The 22634-nt window shown below is 43.4% G+C and overlaps 2 protein-coding genes across 2 annotated transcripts; both read left to right on the forward strand.

The window, feature by feature from the left end:
• The first annotated feature begins 3633 nt into the window (after window positions 1-3633).
• bcl6b (BCL6B transcription repressor) lies at window positions 3634-11110 on the forward strand. Its single transcript, XM_071532027.1, has 12 exons — window positions 3634-3760; window positions 4260-4347; window positions 4517-4725; window positions 5354-5599; window positions 6164-6295; window positions 6789-6987; window positions 7208-7416; window positions 7564-7670; window positions 7803-7946; window positions 8079-8209; window positions 9301-9438; window positions 9668-11110. The coding sequence occupies exons 3-12, from the start codon at window positions 4517-4519 to the stop codon at window positions 9806-9808; spliced, it is 1656 nt and encodes a 551-aa protein (XP_071388128.1). The 5' UTR covers window positions 3634-3760; window positions 4260-4347; the 3' UTR covers window positions 9809-11110.
• Window positions 11111-12789: 1679 nt separating this feature from the next.
• On the forward strand, window positions 12790-20870 carry slc16a13 (solute carrier family 16 member 13). Its single transcript, XM_071532015.1, has 7 exons — window positions 12790-12820; window positions 16793-17017; window positions 17147-17290; window positions 17541-17797; window positions 17956-17964; window positions 19120-19651; window positions 20596-20870. The coding sequence occupies exons 1-7, from the start codon at window positions 12790-12792 to the stop codon at window positions 20868-20870; spliced, it is 1473 nt and encodes a 490-aa protein (XP_071388116.1).
• Window positions 20871-22634: the final 1764 nt, after the last annotated feature.

Consider the following 22634-nt stretch of genomic DNA (forward strand, 5'->3'; position numbering starts at 1 on the left):
ATGCGCTACGCAAATACAAACTACACCTTCCTTCAGATAAGCAAAGAACAATGAAAGTTATTCGGAAACTACTTTCTTTAGCTTTAGCTTCGTTAACCTACTTTCTCATGGATCCTGAGTTAGCCACAGGCCTTCAGCAGCAGCAGCAGCAGTCGTCACTGCATTCCAAATGTGTGACGTAGCGTGCTGTCTCTGGTCGTGAACTGTGTGTGTGTGTGTGTGTGTGTGTGTGTGCGCGCGCGCGCGCATGCAGGGGGAACATGCTTGTCATCCATCCATTGCCATATTAACATATTTGACCAGGAAAAAACTAACGATTCTGTCCCCCTAGAAATAAACTATTTTATAAGCAAATGTCTTAGGATACTAACTCTTAATGTTTAACGTTAATGCCAACAGTCAATATGGAAAAGTGGATGCCATTTGTTTTAAACGGTGGGTATCTCATTTCGAAACAAAACACTGCATTTGCGGCTTTTTTCTGGCATTTTAGCAGGTAATTCAAAACAAGGACCTTTAAAATATTCTAAGTTAATTCTTAAATCACTATTATATTATTTTAATAATACTATAGGGACTTACAGTGTGTGTGATACTCAATGAGTTTGGGGTGACCTGTTTATGGTATTTGTTTTACACTTTTAAGTTTTGCTGCCTTATTTTTTGCTATGATAATTGCACTATATCCTTCTATTTATTAAAACTAATAACTAGTTTTTTTTTGTTTTTCATAAGGAAAATCACTGATTTTCTAGCAGCATCAGACCCTGTTCTGCTACTACTGCATAGCCAGAGCAGTATCTATCTATCTATCTATCTATCTATCAATCTATTTATCTATCTTTGAAATGTTTCCAGCATTAAGACCAGTTCTACTAACTAATAGTGTTCTACCCTGCAAGGAGAAGGGGGCATGGAGGTCAAGTGCAGAGGGTTGTAACACATTTTCCTCTTCCTCCCCGCTCGCTTTCTTATTCTGAGGCCCAGGGGACGAGGATCAACTGTCCCTCACCCCTCCTCCTTTCTTCTTCTACTTCCTCCCGCCCCACCCAGCATGTTGGAGGCCCACTCGTTTCCCCAAGGCACTTCTTCAAAGGAAGGGTTTTGTAAGTATTTGGCGTTATTGTTTTTACTGAAACTTTTTTTTTTTTAATTTCTCAATCCATTGCTGCCCCTTGCCAAAAAGAGGACAAACAACCAAGGCTTCTCCCTGGGATATCCCCGCTTCCTCCTCCTCCTCCTTCCAGTACCGCTTCACTGTTTGCCCTTATATGTCCCGAGCGCTCTGCAATCACAGGAAGAGACAGTTTATGCAGATCTGTGTTATTTTTGCCGGGCCCGTAGTTGTCAACACTTTGGCACCAAGCGATGAATACAGAGTCAAAACGTGGTTTTTATCAGATAAACAATAATTAGTCCTGTCCAAGCAACCAGGAAACCACAAAACCAGGGGATTCCCCTCGATTCACTGCCTTTCTGTGGCTTGAGGAGGAGATCCCTGAACAAGTCAATACATGTCGAAAATTTTATTAGCTCATGAAATTACCCAGGTTTTCACAAAGTTGACCTTTGCCCTTCACTTGAGCACATAGTTACATTTCAAGCTGTTCATCAGCATCTTCAGTGTGATGGTTAACATTTGTAACAGTTTCTATTGTCAATATGCATTTTATCAGAAGCAGCATAGTAGCGCTAGGGCTTTTCCATTGACCAGTAACACCAGGTTTGCTGATGGACACTGACAGACGGGGCAAGATGCAGGAAGTCACTATTAGCTTAGCCCAGCCTTGCCAACGGGATAGACTCAATGGCTTCCGTCCATTGGTGAACCTGTTTAGTAATGTTCTCACTTTTCCTCAACCGCCCCCCTCATCCGTTCTTCTCACAATGCCTGGAAGTAGCCGAGACCTACATCTCCCTCTCTGTTTTCTTAATCGTTGTTTTCCTTTTTCTTTTTTCTCTTTTTTTTTCATGACACACAATTGATCCGACCTCCATCCAAACAAATAAAAGCGCAAGGACACACACACGCACTCAACACCCCTCGCAAACACTTTGCTTCCGATTCACATTTTGAAAGGATTTACAACCAAACATGGTCATGTTGTCTGATTTGTATTTCATGCATGATTCATTTGCATTCATACAACATACAGTATATTCTATTGCAGACAAAATTAATTTTGCCAACTTATAATTGGCAGCTTTACATGAAAATATCAATTCAACATTTTTGCCTTACATCTAAATTCAGTGGAGTGCAGTACTACACACTCTTATCAGTGAAAATGAGAGAACCATTTCCGTTATATTAGCCAGGTTACTATAATGCCATCCCATCTGTTTCTGTTCTGAAAGCACCACTTATCTCAGTCAACCTTGAACAATACTCTCTCGCTCATTCAAGGTCTCCTTCTGTGAAATACTTTGATGTGAAGGAAATAAAGTTCACGGTGCACTTTTGCAGTCGCTCAATGAACTGTCCTGCGCCTGGTTCTCTGTGAATCCAAGGCTGCGCTGAGGATGAGGTAACTTTCCGCTTGTTTTTTAGTTATTGGCGACCTCTGAACCCTTGTTCCCCCTCTCTCCATCACCCCCACCCCCCACTCCCCCCACTCCCCCTTCTCCTCCCTTGTCTCCTGCTTGGTTTATTATTGACGGATGTCCTGCGCAGGCGTTTTCATCCATGTCTCTGAGCAGCCTTGCAGGATGCATTCAGAGGTGTGTGTGTGTATGTGCGTGCGTGTGTGTTTGTGTGTGTGCGGGTGTGTACGGCAGTTCCTGCACATCTGTCTGCTGCATTTCTCTCAGTCAGAGAGGTGGAGGTTGTTTTTCACAAGCAGGAGAAGGTGTCTCCCATCCAGCCGTATCGATTTTTTCCCCTCCTCTCTTGTTTCCTTCCTCTCAGTCCCCATAACGCGTCGCCTGTCCTGTCAGGCAGCAAGCCAGAAGCTTCCGGAGACTCATTAAACCACACTGACCTGAATCGGTCATCTCAGCAATAGCACAAGTTTGCATTGAAGTCTTTTGCCTCTAAATTTCTTCAATATTTAAATCATGTCCTGAGAGAGTTGTTGATAATACAGCATCTTGGTGTGAAATGATCTGTTGCCCTCTGGGAATTGTGCAGTAAAATGATTAAAAGTTGTGATTAAAGAATGAAGGAACCTCAACCCTGTATGGCATCTGTCCAATTTTGGGGCATAGTTTGTTTATCCAACAAGTAGTTAGTCCCGCAGCTTCCTCTCAGACAGTTTCCTCTGTCCTGGAGAGGGGTGAAGGGGAGGAAAGCGTTGGTGGGGGAAGCTCGATTCGGTCGGTGCTTACTCCTGGACAGCCAGGCACGTACCTCGTCTCCCCACGGGTCCTCTCTATGTATTTTTTCAACGTGGCACAAAAACACACTACGCTTTCCTGCCATTACCTCGCTCAGAGCTATGGGGTTAAAAAAACTAATAGCCCACTAAAAATACTTGGAGCCCAGGGTCTGGACTTGGGCCTTTTCCTGCGCTGCTTCCAGCGTGCGCGTGGGCCGTTGAGGAAAGAGGAAACGAGCAGCCCTGCTTGTATGGGGGCTTCCTGCACGACATTATAAAGAGTTCCCTCCCTGCAGCCGCCGCTGACAGTCTTGCTCAGAGCCAGTGGAGGCAGTAGGTGAGCCCCTACTTTACTGGAGACATCTCACACTGTAGCCTGACCACTGAGCCAACGGGTCTGACGTCAGCGCGGTGCACGTTATTTCTCGTCCCTGCTGGTCGGGGTGAGTTGGAAGATGTTTCTCTATATTGTTCTTTCCAGTTGTTTGTCATGAGCTGTCTGATATAACTGCTTGCTTGGATTTACGTCACTCACTTTTCTGTGAGGTGGAGATGTTAATGATCTTGTCCTTCTTTTCTCTGAATGGTGATGTATCCTTAAACCTAGTGTTGATGTACAAATCATAGCAAAGTTGTCACCTAGAGGTGCATTATGCCAAGAAAAGGATCTTTTATTAAGAGCAGCATGTGTTTTGATTCAGACAACTTTCAAGTTACAGTTAGGGGAATGGGGGACTTTTTTTAACCAGAAGAAATGTTTGAAAAACAAGGTTTCTGTTAGTGGTTGAATTATATTTAAGATCTTTTTCATGATATTTCACATCTCTCTGTTTGATTGGTGTATACCACATTGTTTTGCATCTCCCTTTATGTGTGCAATAATGTGCATAGTGACGCTCAAGTTTACATGGAAGATCAAGTGGATGTTTTTTTCTCACACAGGTACGAGTAGGGAGCTGGTCTCACCTAACAGTGAGGAGTCGGGGTGTCTGGGACACTCCGAGCTATTTATTCTGTCTATTACACCTAGGTAGGTCACTACTGCACATTAAAATTAGTCAAATCATCAGACCCTGCTCATGTGAAGACTCAATTGCCCTACTATAATATGCATACAGTCCAATTCATGCATTGTAAATAATTCCGACTGCAACATCTAATCCTTGACTCTTTTCCCTCCTGCCCTCCTTCAAATGAAGATGAGCATGATGGAAGCGGTGGAAGGATACAGGGTGGACAGGCGGACTGAGGCCGCGGCAGAGGGATACGTGAAGGAGTTCACACGCCACTCCAACGACGTCCTGCTGAACCTGAACGAGCTGCGGCACAGGAACATCTTGACTGACGCCACCCTGGTTGTCGGCACCGCTCACCTCCGGGCGCACTGTGCCGTGCTTGTTGCCTGCAGGTGGGTGCACAGGACATGCTTTATATCTGCGCTGGCTTACTCCCAGTGTTCCCTCTAAAGCCAGTGGTGTCCAGTCCTGTGCCATGGAAGAGTCTGCAGGTTTTCATTCCACACAAACACTACAGCAGCTGATTTCTCTAATTGGCACAGACTTAAACCAGAGAGGGGGGACTAACTGGTGAAATCAGCTGGTTGAAATGAACAGGACTGGACACCACTGGATTATAGAGAATGTTGTTTACTCATCTTTTCCTTTACACAATCCTTTATATTGTTATCTGTTTCCTCTCAACTTTTCTTTTCCATTCCTCTGTTTCTCTGCTTGACTCATAGATGTTCTCTGAGCCAGTTCCATGTGCCTGTCTTTGCTTCCGTTCTTCTCATCTTTCACTCTCTCAGTCTATCTGTCCTTGTAATGCCTTCCCCTCTTTTCTACTCCCTTTCCTCTAGTTTTTCCTGTTTTCTGCTTGTGACAGCCATCGTCTTCTTTCTCTTACGCTCTGCGTCTCACGCCTCCCGTCCTTTTCTGCCTCATTTCCTCCAATAAACCGCCTGGCGCACAGATGGATAGTCATCTTAATTGCCCGTCTCACCTTGAATATTTCTGTCTTTCCTCCTTGTCTCTCAGTGGGTTCTTCTACTCTCTGTACTCGCGCCGTGTGTTGCTCCAGGGGCGCGACGGCGGTGGAGAGCAGCTCACTGTGACTCTCCCCAGTACCTTGGACCCATCCAGCGTGTCCCTGCTGCTCGACTTCATGTACACCTCCCGCCTCCCTCTGACACCATGCAGTGTCCCTGGGGTGCTCACTGTCGCTACTTACCTGCAGATGGATCATGTGGCCGATACCTGCCGGGCCTTCATGCAGCTGCACAGGTGAGAGGCTGCACCATGCAGTAAGTCAACATGTTTACACTGCAAAAAACGTCCATCTTAACAAGTCAATTAGTCTCAAATTCAGCCTTCAAATCTTATTTTTCTTAAACCAAGAGAAAAATTCTGCCAATGAGATGAGGTAACTCCTCTTGTTTCCAATGCAGCTTCACTTGTTTCAGGAATTTTCTAGAAATGAGTGTCAATATGTTGAAACAAGTCAGAATAAGGTAGATCACTGCACTACCATCAAGAAAATGACACTTGACACAAGTTGATTTGTATTGGAAACAAGTGAAATTATCTAACTGCATTGGCAGATTTATTCACTTATTTTAAGAAAATTACAAGTTTAGGACTCAATAATAGACTAAATGACTTGTTAAGGTAGACATTTTTTGCAGTGTAGGTTCATGTCACTAAGAAGAATATCTGCTGTCAGGCCAGAAACTGAGACATGAGCCAAAATGATCTAATGAGACTGAATCAAATTGGATAGATATTAAAGTATTGTTCTGTATTTTTTTGACTTGGGGGGGTTGACAATTTATTTATTTTTTTCTGCAGGGAGAGGATGAGTGCAGCACGCCCTCAATTGGAGCTGGACTCCAGGGTGTCTGTAGCCTCTGTGGCACCCCGAGGAGGCGACCTGCCTAATCCAGCACCCCAGCCATTACTGCCAACAGCAGAGGCAACCAGGTGAGGGAAAGATTTTACATCACTGTCAAGAGAGAGAGAGAGAGCGAGAGAGAGGGAGGGAGAGAGAGAGAGAGAGAGAGAAAGAGAGAGAGAGAGGGAGAGAGAGAGAGAGAGAGAGAGAGAGAGAGAGAGAGAGAGAGAGAGAGAGCACTGTGGTTTTGACCCATACATATATTACTATTGGTTGCTTGTAATTTTGGTGATCTAGGAATTTAAGCTTATTCTGCTGTTGCACTCATTGTAAATTGCTCTAAATAATAGCATCAGCTAAATGCCTAAAATATAAAACAAATGTAGTGTGTGTGTGTGTGCGTGTGTGCGTGTGCGTGTGCGTGTGCGTGTGCGTGTGCGTGTGCGTGTGTGTGTGTGTGTGTGTGTACGTGTGCGTGTGTGTGTGTAGCCAAGAGCGTGTCTGCTGGTGTGATTGTTTGCTTCTGCCTTTGTCTGTTGACAGGTTTAGCTCATTACAGCCCTTCCTGTGTTTCTCCTGCAGGGTCCCAGTGGAGGGTGGGGGCTCTCTGCAGCCAGGGGCTTTCCCGACCTGCGAGCCCAGGTCACAGGGGCTGAAGCGAGAGCCTGACTCGCCCCTCTCCGGCACCCCGACTCCGTCCCCGGACAGCCCCTCCCGCTCCAGCTGCCACCCCAACTCCCCAGCTGAATCCAACACCTGTAACCTTACCAACCACCTCATGGTATGGGTGCAAACCTTGAAGAAGACCCAGTGTTGAAATTAGAATTCAAAATGTGGTTGATTTTAATGGTGAAAACTGCCAATGTGGCCCTATACAATGTGTGGTTGTCACTAAATGGCACCAAAACAGCTTATGTTACCATTTATCCAAGTGGCACCCATTTTGTTTTACTGGTAAATGCAAGTAAGTGACAAGACTGTTCTTTTGTTTGTTTCTCCAGAGTGACACCAAACCCACTCCAGACCCCAAGGCCTGCAATTGGAAAAAATACAAGTACATTGTCCTGAACCCTCTGTGTGCTGTGACTACGGTGAAGGAGGAGGAGACAGAGGAGCTGCAGGGTGACACGCCCTCCTCTGATAGGACGGGCACCACACCCACAGCACCAGCAGAGGCGTGGTCTGGAGAAGTGCCTGGTCAGATTGATAGGTAAGCTTGTAAAAACTGGAATAGCAAAGATCTTTTATTTAATTATTATGAGATGAGAAATGAAAAATAGAAACCCTGTTGAGTTCAGTTTTTGTTTAATGAGGTTGACTACAAAATAGTGACAAGACATGGGTGTTTCTCCATCAGACAGGGGCAGGCCTCCTGCTACGAGGGTTCTGGCCGAGCCCCTCCCCTGGGGCCACCCCCCTCTGTGGATCACCCCCTGGTCCCTTCCACACACAAGGAGGGAACAGGTAGGCACAAGCCACAAAAGTCTGGAACATCAAAATATCAACTTTAATTAATCCTTTAAACTAGTATTATCACAGACAATACTTTGGTGTGTTAAATATGTTTGTGGTTGTGTTTTTTTTCCACTTCCTCAGTCTCACCCTGCACCATTTTCCCAAAACCGCACCCCACTGAACCAGAAGCTGCCCATCCCAGCCAGCATACAATCAAGCGTGAAAACTACTATGTGCCATATTGTTACTCTGGCAACCATGGAGCTACCAAAACTGTCTGCGCAGGTGAGGCTCTCTCTCTCTCTCTCTCTCTCTCTCTCTCTCTCTCTCTCTCTCTCTCTCTCTCTCTTTTCTAGCTTTAGATCAGGTCTTAACATTGTGAACCAACAGCTGACACAGTGACCTTTGCCCTGGCAGGTGACAAGCCGTACCGCTGTAATGTGTGTGGCGCCCAATTCAACCGACCGGCCAACCTGAAGACTCACTCTCGCATCCACTCTGGAGAGAAACCTTACCGCTGTGACACCTGCGGCGCACGATTCGTTCAGGTGAGGTCTAACTCTGTGTGTGTGTGTGTGTGTGAAACTCATCAGTCAATATACCATAAGACACAGATAATTCTGTCTTAAAACAGTATTTGGAAACCAAGGTCTTAGATGACTCATAACTTAAATAGTAACCCATAACGAGCTTTGCCTTCAAGCCAGCAATTATTCTGTAAGAGCAGGCATCAATTTTCTCAAATGATGTATATCTCATTTTGGAATGAAACTAACCCTTAAAGCTGCACTAGGCAACTTTGCACGTTGGCAACTCCAAATAGCAGCGAGAGGTAACTAAACATCTGCACTTCAATACCCAGAAATCATGTGATGCAACAATAAACCACACACAGGACGCTCATGTTTGGTCTGTGATCGCTTTATACCAAATGTTACAAAAGGGACAAGAGAGGAAAAAGATCTAATGGTGAAACTGGTGAAATCAGCTGGTTGAAATGAACAGGACTGGACACCACTGGATTATAGAGAATGTTGTTTACTCATCTTTTCCTTTACACAATCCTTTATATTGTTATCTGTTTCCTCTCAACTTTTCTTTTCCATTCCTCTGTTTCTCTGCTTGACTCATAGTTGTTCTCTTAGCCAGTTCCATGTGCCTGTCTTTGCTTCCGTTCTTTTCATCTTTCACTCTCTCAGTCTATCTGTCCTTGTAATGCCTTCCCCTCTTTTCTACTCCCTTTCCTCTAGTTTTTCCTGGTTTCTGCTTGTGACAGCCATCGTCTTCTTTCTCTTACGCTCTGCGTCTCACGCCTCCCGTCCTTTTCTGCCTCATTTCCTCCAATAAACCGAGTCAAGCTTCCTCTGGACGGAGCGTTTGATTTGTCACTTTCTGTAGACAGAGAAGTGTCCATACCTGATACCAGAGTTTCATTGAGGCAAATAGGGCAAATATGGCATCTAAATTAGTGTGGATGGGATGCTCTCTATTACAGCCCCACTTTGTGATTTAGGCTGATAGGATGGGTGTGTTTTTACAGAGACATCTTGCCTAGTGCAGCTTTAACTTGCTTCTTCAACTGTTACCCCAGTCCATCTTCTCTGATCGCGCCCTGTCTGTGTGTTCTGTCCGGGTGCAGGTGGCCCACCTCAGGGCCCATGTCCTGATCCATACAGGGGAGAAGCCTTACCCCTGCCACACCTGCGGCACCCGCTTCCGCCACCTGCAGACCCTGAAGAGCCACCTGCGCATTCACACCGGAGAGAAGCCGTACACGGTGAGCGTCCTGTTAGCCAAATGGCATGCGTGAACCAACAAAAACACACCGCATGCAAACACTCACACAGAGTATCACAGGACTGTTGTTGTCAGAGAATCAGTGTTGTCTTCTTAAAAGCTATAATTATGATTGTGAAGCACTGTAAAGTTTAAAATTCATATTATCCTCATTATGAGCTCTGTTGCTGTATTGATGCCATCTAATCTGTTGACCTCTGTTCCCTCAGTGTGAGAAGTGCGACCTACACTTCCGCCACAAGAGTCAGCTGCGTCTGCACCTGCGTCAGAAACACGGAGCCGTCACCAACACCAAGATCCGCTACAAGGTCCTGGCCGAGCCGTACCAGCCCATCCTGCAGGCCTGCTGAGGAGCTCCGACCTCTGACCTCTGACTCCGCCTCCAGCCTCTTACATCATCACCACTGGTGATTTGTCATTGCTGTCGGGGTCAGAATTCAGAGGCGCACCAAATCTGTCACCGAATGTGAAAATCGATGTAGCAACGGGGCAAATACACACCAACCATTGCCCCGTTTTAAAAATGTATTTATTGTTTTTAATTTTTGGTTTCTTCTGAGCCAAATAACACTGAATGGAGTTGTACACCAGTATCAGTGAGGTTCAGCAATCTTCACTAAATTATGGAGGTGTAAGGGTCCTGAGTATGAAGATGATATGGAATTGTGTCAAAAAACATTAAAACTGGTTATACTGTGCATGTGGAGAAGGCATGTGGCCTATATGGATCCTTACAGTTTAGTATCAGTATGTTGTTGGTGAGGTATGGAGCTTTGGGCTGATTTAACACACATTAGCAGTGGAGAGGCATTTACTATGAATCTGAAACGGTGATGAGGAATCTTGGGTGGTTTTCTGTAATGCAGGTGATGTTAAGGAATGTGTTATTGAGGGTTTGTGAAGAGATAGAAAGGAGGGAGAAAGATAGACATGGAAATTAGGTTTTGTGCGCACAGAAGTTCTGGAGAAGTTAAGTATTGGTAGGTGAATGGTTTGAAAGAAGGATAAAGGAAAGTTTATGAATGAGACGTGTTGTGGTGGTGGTAAGTGAAATAAAAATCTTTCTTTGAGAATCTTATTTTTAGTGTGCAAAAACGTATGACTGACTTTTATATATTTGGCAATGAATGTCAGAGGAATATGGCAAGTTAAATTTCAGCATGTTTTTAGTATTGATGGGAAATTTGAAATCTGGAGGAGCACTTCATCAGTGTATTACAATGCAGTCCTCAGGCTAAAGGGGTTTGGACTATTACTATGTTAAGAAGCTGACATTTTTAATCTTAAATGGTTATTTATGTAATATTTTTCTTAACCTTGAGGCCTGGGGCCTGCATGCTGTTTGAAAAGACTTTTGATAAGTAAGTCAAATACAGGGGTATTTTGGAGTATTTTTTATATTACTTCATATTTAAAAGGAAGTCTACATATGTATATGATTGGCTTTGGTGTTTCATAATATCTGTGTTTCCTAGTCCAAGCAGGCAAAGGACTTTGTCTTGTATAGAATATAAAGTATGGAATATGAAATATTGTTTTCAGACACAAATTTGGACAAGGCAACTGTAAGCAATTGGAAACTGAATAACAATGTTCAATTTGTATGGAGTTCTTTTGCTGGACAAAGAATGGTTTTATACAACTTAAATTAAATCATGTTTCTATCAATTGGAATCTTGGTGTCTGGTGTGCCATTTAATATCATATTCATTGATATAAGATATCATGTATCAGAAAAAGTTACTTAAATGTCTTCAGAGCCACTGAGTGTGAAGAGTGTGAAAGGAAGAATGTAATTGCAGTTTTGTCTAGTTTATGTAAAAAGTTTTGGGCTTCAAAAGTTTGTGTAAAAGAACTAATCTAGCCAACATGTAAACTGTCCCAAAACAAACAACAAAGTTCTTAAAGCAGTGCAAGCTTTGCTCTCTGCCACGTTTCCCTCCTTCACCCTCTCTCCTCCCTAGACTTCCTTCCTCTCATTAACTTGCTCTTTCAGCCCATGAATCATGCCTTGTGTGGAGTCCGCCATTTTTTTTTAGGTTTTGATTTTCTGGGTGTTGGTGTGGAAACAATGAAGCCGAGGGCACCTGTTTCCGGCAGGGTCCTAATACGTGGTGCGCTCACCGCCACCCGGCAACATGTGTGTCAGCCTGCCGGTGCATCCTGGAGGTGACGGGGGGCCGCAGACCCCCGCTGAACTCTCCCACCCTCTGTCATCCCCACTTCCTGCTCTCTCAAGAGTTGTGGCGGGCCGAGCTTATTGTCTGTGTGCTCAGCAGACAAACGTTGGAAGTTTGAAGGGACTTTCCAGCCCTCGGCCCTGCCGCAACCTCCTTACCTCCTCTGTACAACAAAATAATTAATATGACATAAAGTTTTGTCCCTGCTTTGACCTCATCGATTTATGACATATGATACATTCCCAGGGATTTCCAAGCAAATCCTGTGTGGACAAAGAACAAACACGTCAAAATAATACTCTGGATATGCCTGGATTTCTGATGTGACTATAAATAGAAAGAGAGAGCATTGAAAGACACTGGTAAAGACCCTTTTAAAAGGTCATGGTCAGGTCTTTTGTGTAACTTATTTCAGGAACTGAATAAAACCGAAAATTCTCAGGCTGAGCACATTAATCATAACTGTATGGTATGTAAATGTCAATTACATTGATCCTTTACAGATTCATGCAATCATCCATACAAGAAGGGATTGATGGGATTGACAATATCCAGGATATTGAAGCCCTTTACAGTGAGACTGGACCTGCTTTTTACAGCCAGTAGACTAATAGTCATTTCAGGGCAATAGACAATTTTAAACCTTGTGGTTGCCTCCCTCTAGCGTCAGTATACTGGAGACACATGGGCTGTTACCCTAAAATATAAAATATATAATATATAACTGAGGCACTGTAGAAGTAAAGGACAAGAGTATCATATTCTCCTTATTTTTAGCCACGAGGATGTTGTGTCTGTTTGGTTGCAAGCCCGTTATTGTCGTAGCCTGTATTTTTAAATTATTGTGAATAAAAACAAAAATAGTTCAGATAATCTCCACTATGCACAACATGTAGGAACAAAAATACTCGAAAAAGGCAAGTTCCTTTGATAGTCAGTGATGTTCGTGCGCGTGCCCACGCGTGTGCGTGGCAGTTGTAAAGTTATTATCCAGGCTATCTGAAGAAGATGCCATACGGAACGCGCGCGACTTCGGGTGCGCACGCGTAGCTCCGCTCGGTTCAATACCATACTAGTCATTGCTGAACTTGAACTTGTCTCCTGGTTTTGGCGTATTGCTATAACGTTACTGATGCTTTTGGCGGCTGACCATGTGCAACTCCAGAGACAGCTCGACTGAGGGTAAGTAGTGGCGACCGGCGACTTATGTAATATCCTTACCAGCACAATGAAGCGGTTATTATGCTCCAAGGCGTGTTTATTTTAGCTTTAAATAGTAACGGACATGCTTTGTCAACATTGTGCCGGCCGGCTGATTTGCAATCATTGGGCATGTCTAATTTTAAGTCCGTTATAATATTTTCTAACTCTCCTTTTTAAGATTTGACTTAGACACGATAGTAATGGCATAGGTTATGAAACAGTTAAATATTAATAGCCCACAGTAACCGAAAATCACCACTCTATGCCGCTACATGTGTCGCTTAGCAACGACGTTGTTGGCTACGGCTGCGGGACGATATTGCGTGGCGGAAGAGTGACATTTAATTACCACTATGAATATCATCGACTGAAAATAAAATATTAATTGAATATTTGCGTTGCCGGTTGCCTCGGGTGTGCACGTGTGTGACAGCCAACGCGCATGCGCTGTTTGCATTCTCGATCAGCTTACTTGGAGTTGCAACAGCAGCTGATTGGATGCGTACGTAACCTACAGTCTTCGCAGTTTCATTCGTCTGCCTACCTGTTCATAATATGTGTTTAGTTATGAGTTTTGGCGGCTGATCTGTCTCCGATGAGGCTTCAGCAAAAGACTGTAACCGCTGTCATAGGTTTTTGGAAGAAAAGGCGTTCAGGAGCCAGGAGCAGCCTTGTATTTACTGGTGTCACAGCGGTCTGATGCTCCCATACGGTAGGACCATGTGTCTAGAGATATAGCTGATGTTGATTATTACACAGTAATGTAGAGTACATGTTTTCAAACAAAATAATAATTGCACGCATTAACTGTTGGCTTTGGGGGGGGGGTTCAAAATTGACATTTTGTTAGGTATGGCAACCTTAGTCCAATTTGATCTTGTAGTTTTTATAATTTTAATGGACTGTAAAGATAAACTAAAAAGTGCCTGGGGACAACTTGGAAGCTATAGGCTATCTAAAAAAAATCCCTAAATTTCAGGGGAGCATCCAAGACCAACACACTTCTCAGTTGTGTGCAGCTGTGCATCTGTCGAAGACAGTGTGGTGACCTACATCTAGTAATAACACGTTGACCAAAAAGTTAGTCATCAGTCATGACTGATCAGTTGGTTTCTAAATTTTGGTAGCAAATAATATGAGATACGGGACTTCTCCATACTTTGAACTTTATTGAACTGATGTCTCCAGGAAAGACATTTAATTATCTTATTAAACCTGATAGGCTACATTCTGTTTTCTCTTTATTTCCTTGTGTGGGAGTGGAAATTACACCAAACTCTATGCCAAAATATGTCAGGGTAAATAAATACTTACACACATTACAGTAGCCTACATACCCGGTATGACGGTTTGCTGCCCCCTACCGCAACCCTCTGTGTATTTTGGTTGAAGAACATTATAAAAGTTGAGATTTTATTGACATAAGTGCTGCTTGGTGGATTAAATGTATGCTGAGTTTACTAGTAGACAATAACAATCCGGAAAGGTCACATACACCTGTGATAAGCAGCTTCACAAATGAGGCTTCGTTTTTTTCACTCCAACTCTGTATTACTAACAACCATCACTGGCATAGAAAGTGATAGGAACACACTATCAGAAATGAGGAAGGGAGGTTTCCTTTTCCAGATAAGTCTATTTAAGTCCAAAGCGCATGAAGTGAAAAGAGCTGTGCAGCAGATGTTTTGTCAGGCAACAAATGCAAAATCGCTGGCGACAGCTCCTAGATTGGGAGGTCGTAGTTGAAAATATCAGGCGCAGTTGCCTGGCATGGCAGAATATATCTTTTAGACAAGTGCAACACAATTCTCTCATCCTAATGTGAAACACTTCTTTGTCTTGCAGCTTTTGGATCACTGAAATCTGGTGTTTGTGATCCTCCTGCCCCTCTCCTCTTGCAGGTAGGTTTCAAATTCTGCAGCCATCACACTAATTCTACAGGACATAATATATACAGACACACACAAAGCTATCAAACTTAAATGCAATATGAATCAACTGTCGGAGAGACTATTGCACTTTAGTGGCTAATCTGAGTGCCATTTCCCTAGAAAAGCCTGCATTATGTACAGTTACTTGATAGTGACTATTGCACTGAAGTTTGGCCCTTGTAAAACACCAATTCATATGCATTAATCGTCACTTGCTTGCTTCATTTTATTTCATATTTTATTTTATTCACTTACCACCAATATCCACTGTTTTACATTCTATTTCAAATTTTTTGTTCGTTGCTGACAGGTTTGAGAATTATAAAACTTCCAGTGTGTGTGTGTGTGTTAGGGAGTGGGTTGGGCACAAATTCCTATAATTCCTGCAGCAATGAAGTGAATGGCATTAAGTTTTGGGCTGAGGTCACTGTGCTGTGCTGCTTAGCTCTGAAAACAGCCATGTTGCGAACATGGTGGCTTTGAGCTGCTTCCTGCGAATGTTGCTTCGCCTCATTTTGATTTGAAAAATACTGTACAACCATAATCAGAATGATTGCTCAGTTTTCCATGATCTACCACCAGTGACCTCATGTACACACATGCAAGTGTACTGTTATCATCAGTTAGGCTGTGTTCACTATATTGTTGTTTTTTCAAATTGCCACTAAAGTTAAAGGATGCAAGAACTTTTTAGTGATTATCCACTGTGTTTTTTGGCCTCCAGCACCTTTTGGAGTGTTTTTGCAAGTGTGTGGTAGTCCCTCTTCTCTTGTGTACTAAAGCTAATGGAAAGCAGCTGCAAGGCAGACTGGCAACAAAGCACTACACCTTCTGTTTAGGCAGAGCGGAGTGCTTTAGAAAGTTGAGAAATACTGAACTTTTTCAAGGGTCATTCCGTTGACAAATGCAATTTTCCAGCTCTGTGTGGTTATGAGTCATTTGAGCTAAAAAAAAATGATACAACTGAATATTGAAGATTGGGTTGTTTTATATAAAAAAACAAACAAACAAACATTGTATGACCAAAACCTCAGCTTGCTCTTTGTGGTTTCATAATGGTAAATTATTATATTATAATTAGACTTCTGAAATTGTTGACATATTTTACATCAAGAATTAGGCTACAGAAAATATCATTAGTTGCATTTTTTGTCCCACCTTTCCTAGTTCCAGCAAACACAAGCTAGATAGTTACGTTTGAGAAGCTCATGATTTTACATTCTGCCAAAATCGCTAATCATACATTTTGATTTAGCTTTATGAGTAAGTGTATTTTAACAATTGCATAGTTGTCTGTGACAGACAACTAGTCTGTGAATGATAAGGAATACTCCTTCAGTTGGAAAGAGCATACACAACTGCACTGCACATTTGTGAGGAGGGCCAATGCCTTTATAAGCTTAGGTTACTGTTGGAAATATTCAAATTACTGTATTGATGCCGAGGAACAAGCTACAAATTGCCTCAGCATGTACAGATGACTTCAGTTTGCAGCACCATCAGACACCGTTAATAATGATGACCGCAGTGATATTACTTCCATTCACTTGAAAACTCATCATGACAGAAAGTGTGTGAAGCCATGAGAAATTACATGTCATCCCCTTTTGGTATATATGTTACTGACTCTAAAGCAGAAGTGCTCAAAAAATCCAAAGGAAGCTGGTCAGGAGGTTTTGTTATCATTCAGTTTGGAATATGCAAATATCTCTTTGTAGCCTATCCATGAACTCTCCTGAGCAATCATTCTTGGAGTTCACCTTTCACCTATTCCCTGTCCTCAGTTTGTGAAGCAACCTAGTAGAAGACAATGGAGAGCTCTCTGCATGAGTACATACATGGTGCAATCAGGAAATTTATTGGCCTGTGTCAAGTTAATGTTTATGGAAGTGGAGACCACAAAGAGCTTCTGAAACTTCTTCTGCACCATTGTCATGAGGGGGAAAACCACCAAACCACCGGCCACACTGGTTTTTGAATGCTAACCTGCCATTTCTCTGCTGCCCTCTCTCTCCTCTAGCCATGACTAAGTCCAAGGCAGAGACCAAGAGTGTGGAAGCAGACGGCCCAGATGGAGGCTGGGGCTGGGTGGTGGTGGGCGCCCTGTTTGTCTCCTCAAGCCTCGTGTTTGGTCTGATGCGTAGCTTGGGGATCTTCTTTGTAGAGTTTGTCCAGTACTTTGAGGAGAGCGCCCAGGCCATCTCCTGGATCACCTCCATCGGAGTGGCGACGCAGCAGTTCTTCAGTGAGTCCGTCTGCATGTGCTTGTTCATATTAAAGCCCCATTAGTACCCAAGACACTGTGTATAGATTCTTGATTGACTGAGACAGAAATGTGTGTGTGTGTGTGTGTGTGTGTGTGTGTGTTTCCCAGGTCCGCTCGGTGCAGCGCTGTGTAATGCCTATGATGCCCGGGCGGTGGTGATGACGGGCGGCTGTCTCGCTGGACTCGGCCTCATACTTGCCTCGCAGGCCACCTGTCTCGCTCACCTCTATCTCACCATGGGTGTCATTTCAGGTAACGCGTCTCTCAAATTCTTACAGCATAACTGTCCCTTTTTCTATCTCTGTTGATATTATCCTAAATACAGAAACTTAAGCATAGTATGAGGTTAGTCAGTCCTGCTCATATCCAAACATAATTATTGTTTAGCAGGTGTTTAGTAGGTTATTGAGTTGTGTGTGTGTTAACAACTACAGGATCATGAGATGAGAGAGCACCTGGTTAATTGCGCTGAACATCGCCCCTTCTTTCCTCTCTCCTCCAGGCTTGGGCTGGGCGCTGGTCTTCACTCCCACCGTGGTTTCAGTCATGGCTAGCTTCACTCGCCGACGCTCCTTGGCTTTGGGACTGGGTTTCTCAAGCATTGGCCTCTCCTCCTTTGTGTTCAACCCCCTCTTCCAGCTGCTGGTGGAGAGGTACGCCTGGCGAGGGGCGCTGCTCATCCTGGGGGGCCTCAGCCTCAACATAGTGCCATGTGGGGCGCTCCTCCGTCCCCAGCGGCGCTCTAAGGCCGTGGAGAAGGTGGGAAAAGGCATTTGTTTAGCCATTTGTTTATTGATTTACAGCAAACAAGTCTGCATGTTTGATCTCTGTAAAATGAGATACAGTAGGTGAGATACAGTCGGATAGCATGATCATTTTATGCTATGCTCAACTTCTAAGTTACTCTACATGGAAAGGTGGAAAAAGTGCATAGGAACTTTTGAGCTCAATCTGCCGGTTTAACTGGTTCCATTTACATTTACCCCCAGGTCAATTAATGTGCACTGTCCCTGTTTAAAAATAAATACAAAAATGAAAATGAAAATCTCGGTTCCCAAACCTACAGGCTGTCATTAGTAGGGTTGGGAACCGAGATTTTCATTTTCATTTATTTATTTATTTTTAAACAGGGACAGTGCACATTAATTGACCCGAGGGTGAATGTGCCAGTGTTAGCCAACTGGCTAATTTTCAACTGTAGTCCCTGTGGCCAGATGTTATTGGCCAGAAACTGTAATTAAAAATACATATAAAAACACAGCAATCATTTGAGAAAAATAAGAATAAATATTGGGCCTCAAAAAGGGCTAGGATTCATGTTGACAAACCTGATTGCTTTTCAAGAGGCACAAAGGCATAAAGATATTGTGTAAATGGCCTCTGCAAAACATGCATGTGGGAATGCTTGCTTATGTGTTTGGTAATAACTACTTTGGTAATAACTGTTTTGCAGAGGCCTAGCCCTTTTTGAGGCCCAATATTTATTCTTATTTTTCTCAAATGATTGCCCTTTTTGAGGCCCAATATTTATTCTTATTTTTCTCAAATGATTGCCCTTTTTGAGGCCCAATATTAATTCTTATTTTTCTCAAATTATTGCTGTGTTTTTATATGTATTTTTAATTACAGTTTCTGGCCAATAACATCTGGCCACAGGGACTACAGTTGAAAATTAGCCAGTTGGCTAACACTGGCACATTCACCCTCGGGTCAATTAATGTGCAATGTCCCTGTTTAAAAATAAATAAATAAATGAAAATGAAAATCTCGGTTCCACTAAAGTCATTCATAAGCCCTCATCAGCCCATCATCTTTTTGATAAAAAAAATCGAATTATGTAAGATTCAAGTATATTTAGCTGATTTAATTTTGGGATGCAGCATGGGAATACCTGGGACAGTTGAGGGTATGTTATAATTTAGACATGACCACACTCTAAATTGGTCCTATGAAGTGGGTTAAGGTAGATTAAAGCTGTATTGAAAATGATGAATACTAAAGAGTCTTGTTTAGATAGCGGTATATAATGAAATGTGTTTAGTTAAGATGAAGCTCAGCATCTTCTCCTCTTCCCCCTGCAGGTGGACTCAGACAGTGGCTCATCGTGCGCTGCCATCCTGCGGCGGGTCTACTCCTACCTGGAGCTGTCGCTGCTCTTTGAGAGGCCGTTCCTCACCTACACCGGGGCCATCACTCTCTTTAACGCCGGCTACTTTGTGCCATATTTCCACCTGGTGGCCCACAGCCGCAATGTGGGCTTCTCAGAGTACCAAGCTGCCTTCATCATGTCTGCCACCGGTGCCACCGACATTTTGGGCCGCATCGTGTCGGGCTGGTTCTCAGACCTGGGCCACTTGCGGCTGGTCCATATACTGACCTTGTGGACCGGCCTGACAGGTGTGTTCATCATCCTGCTGCCCCTGAGCTCCATGTCCGGCTCCTACCCCGTCATGCTGGTGATCAGCCTTCTCTACGGCTTCTGCGCCGGCGCCTTGACCTCGGTGGTGTTTCCGGTGGTGCCGCAGATCGTGGGCCTGGAGCGCATGATGGGAGCGCTCGGCCTGCTGCAGCTCATCGAGAGCAGCGGGGGACTGCTGGGGGCGCCGCTGTCAGGTAGGAGCACATCTGAGGAGCAGACTGGGATGGGATAGACACTGGTAGTGTTAGTTCAGTCATGTTGGAAGAGGTTAATGGAGTAGTGTCTCCACCGCAAAAAGTCGAGTAATTTGATAAACTGTCTATAAAAATGGCCTTATGGTATTGTGAATTTAATATACTTCCCACTGTCGGTCATGTCACCTTTTCACAAATAAGGGAAGGTGACCCTTGCAGGCTGTAAACACCAGTTAACATGTTGGGGTCAAAATTAGTCAAAGATTAACTAGGGTAAAACATTCCAGGCCTCATTCTCTTACCCCTTCCTATGTTTTTCTCAATTCATCATCCAATCTCTGACCTACACTTCCCTCATGCAGTGCTTAGCACCTCAGGCAGATTGTGTGAATCGAACATAGCCAAGACTGATGCAGTCTCTCTGTCTCAATGCAGCTGCACATTGTAGTCAACATGGTTAGAACAGAATGTCTGAAAATATCTTGCCTAACCTTATAAAAACATGTCATGGTATTATTAAGACTTTAAAAGCTTCTCTGTTTCATGTTCTGAACACAAAACAAATATAGCAACATAATTCACTGTCTGATGGATGATTCTGCAAGAACGATAATGACCACCATCATGGCAACTTAATGCCATAAGTGCTTCTTCTCTTCATGTACATTGAAGTGGGCATTTCCCTCCACCATTACGCCAACATATGCAGACTTTATAGGTGCCTTTATATTTTCCTGTCAGTTCTCATTTGCTCCCCTTTGCTCTTTGATTACTATCTCATTCTCAAGAGTCTCAGGATTTTCTACTCTTGAGTAACGCATAGAAAATACACGATTTTAATGCCCTTTTCTTCGTATTTTCTCTTTCAATCTGACTACTTCTTCTTTTTCTCCCACTGTATCGTTCCTTCCCTAACACCATGCCTCCTGTCTCCCTGTCCAAAGGATTTCTCAAGGACGTTACAGGCGACTACATCGCCTCCTTCATCGTAGCGGGCGGTTTCCTCATCCTGGGCTGCTTGGTCATGGCGACTCTGCCTCACTACTTCTCATGCACAGACCCCCCCCCTCCTCAAAAGCATTCCCCCGACAGCAAAAATAACGATCTGCATTCAGAGTCTGGACATTTGAACAGTCCTCTCTCCATCGTGGACAAGGAAAATCACTCAGAGATGCCTTCTCACGCGGAAACCAGCTTGGGTGAAACCGCTCAGACCTGAATCAAAGCAGGATTTAACAAGTGATATGAATTGAGGATTGGACTGCCAGTATTAACTATCAGCAGGACTATACTGGTTAAGGGCCAAAGAGCCTTATTAATGTTCTTCAGTCAGCCTCATATAGTAATGGGGGCTGCACTTACACACCACCAGCAGTGCCGGATGACACCAGAAATGCTGTCTCAATACATTTCAGCACAATCAGCAGTGCATCATTACTGTATATTACAGTATATGTTAGTCTACCTCCCAGATTCAGACCCAAAGTGAAGATCCAGGTTTACAGCAGAGAAGCGTGACTGGTATAGAGGACCGTTGAGTTCTTTACTCATTATACATCACAACCTGGATAGTATAACATTAATATAAGTTTAACCATTAAGATTCAACCTCTTCTCTCTACTCTAAATGAACCCTCTGGGTGTTTAGATATTATATTTACATAGCACATCAGTTCAGACTTTGGTGTGCTTATTTTACATGCACAGTGGGATGCAAAGCTTCAGATATGAAGTACTGTATCAAGAGAGAAAACACCAGCTCGGGTGTTGCCTTGCGGAAATATGATCTTATTTTTACTTTGCTTTTTTAATTATCACAAATACTCTCATGTTTGCATATTCAACTCACTTGACTAAGGAGCTAAGAAGCAGAAACAATATTGTTCCTTCTCTTGTTGTCTTAAGTTTCCATGTGTGTGAGTCTTAGATGTCCAACATTGCTGTTGGGCGGTTAGTGGGAACCAGCACATCTTTCTTTACATTTTGAGCACGCACGATCAGCCTGCTTCATATTCAGTTGCTTCACAAAACTGAAACCATCATCATCTACCAATACACAGATGGCTTGCTGGCATTTAGTCCTATGGTGTGTGAAGAAATTTGGCCCATCAGTGGACTTTTTGTCCAGTTAGAAGGGCCTAACCTTAACTGGGGAACCATGTTTTACTGAGCCTTGCAAAGCATTGCTGCTCATTGCACTTTTTTTTTTTTTACCATGATTTTTACCATAAAGTTCATCAGTTGAGCTTCTAATGTGATCTAATGGATCAGGACATTCTCTAATCAAGACACTGAATTTCTTAGTGATTAGTAGCACAAATCTGCATTGTTCACTGTTGACATTGATCTAGCACAGCAAAGGCCTTAAGAGAAAGCTGCAACCTGCTGCTCACACTGTCAGATACCGCAACACTGTTCTCTATATCAGCCTCAGGAATTTATTTTTCAATACAGAGCACTCTAGACTCTACCAGGCTGTTTCTCAGTGCTTTTCTCAAGTGTGTTTTCTTGCGATAATCTATTTGATAGTATGTTTTCCTCAGCATTTTGTACGTTTGTAAGCAATAAACCAAGATTGCTTTTGTGAACCAGAGAAGCCTGGCTTTGAGCGCAGGGCAAAGAACACTTGTTTTGCAGGAAGGTAATGACGGGGTCAGCGTGACCTGCTGATTCAGCATTACTGGCGCTCTTCCATCTGTGTGAGGGTCTTCCTTTGTGCAAGTGGCATTTTACAGAATAATTGACCTCGTCCGACTGGTGGTTCAGTTTCACCACCTAGATTTCCCCTGGTGGTCCATCATTCAAAGCCATGACCTTCTAGTCTCAAACACACTTCTCAAACTTCCAGGCTGCCTATAACTATGTTGGCATAATATATTTTGTACACAGTCAGTCTTTCAATAAAAAATAATGGATTTTGTATTAATTTGTCCTTATTTCTAATACACATTTCAGTGTTTCAGTCTGTATGTTGTAGTTCTGT

The sequence above is a fragment of the Centroberyx affinis genome, unplaced genomic scaffold (genome assembly GCF_046629955.1).
Source record: "Centroberyx affinis isolate AG114_WGS23_722 - 3 ecotype Tasmania unplaced genomic scaffold, CSIRO-AGI_Caff_v1 ptg002154l_1, whole genome shotgun sequence".
NCBI lineage: Eukaryota > Metazoa > Chordata > Actinopteri > Beryciformes > Berycidae > Centroberyx > Centroberyx affinis.

Coding starts and splice junctions, on each gene's coding strand:
- bcl6b (XM_071532027.1), top strand. CDS start 4,517: ATGAGCATGATGGAAGCGGTGGAAGGATACAGGGTGGACAGGCGGACT. Junction 7,671..7,802: donor CACACACAAGGAGGGAACAG/GTAGGCACAAGC, acceptor CCACTTCCTCAG/TCTCACCCTGCACCATTTTC. Junction 8,210..9,300: donor GCGGCGCACGATTCGTTCAG/GTGAGGTCTAAC, acceptor GTCCGGGTGCAG/GTGGCCCACCTCAGGGCCCA.
- slc16a13 (XM_071532015.1), top strand. CDS start 12,790: ATGTGCAACTCCAGAGACAGCTCGACTGAGG. Junction 12,821..16,792: donor CAGAGACAGCTCGACTGAGG/GTAAGTAGTGGC, acceptor TCTCTCCTCTAG/CCATGACTAAGTCCAAGGCA. Junction 19,652..20,595: donor GCTGGGGGCGCCGCTGTCAG/GTAGGAGCACAT, acceptor CCCTGTCCAAAG/GATTTCTCAAGGACGTTACA.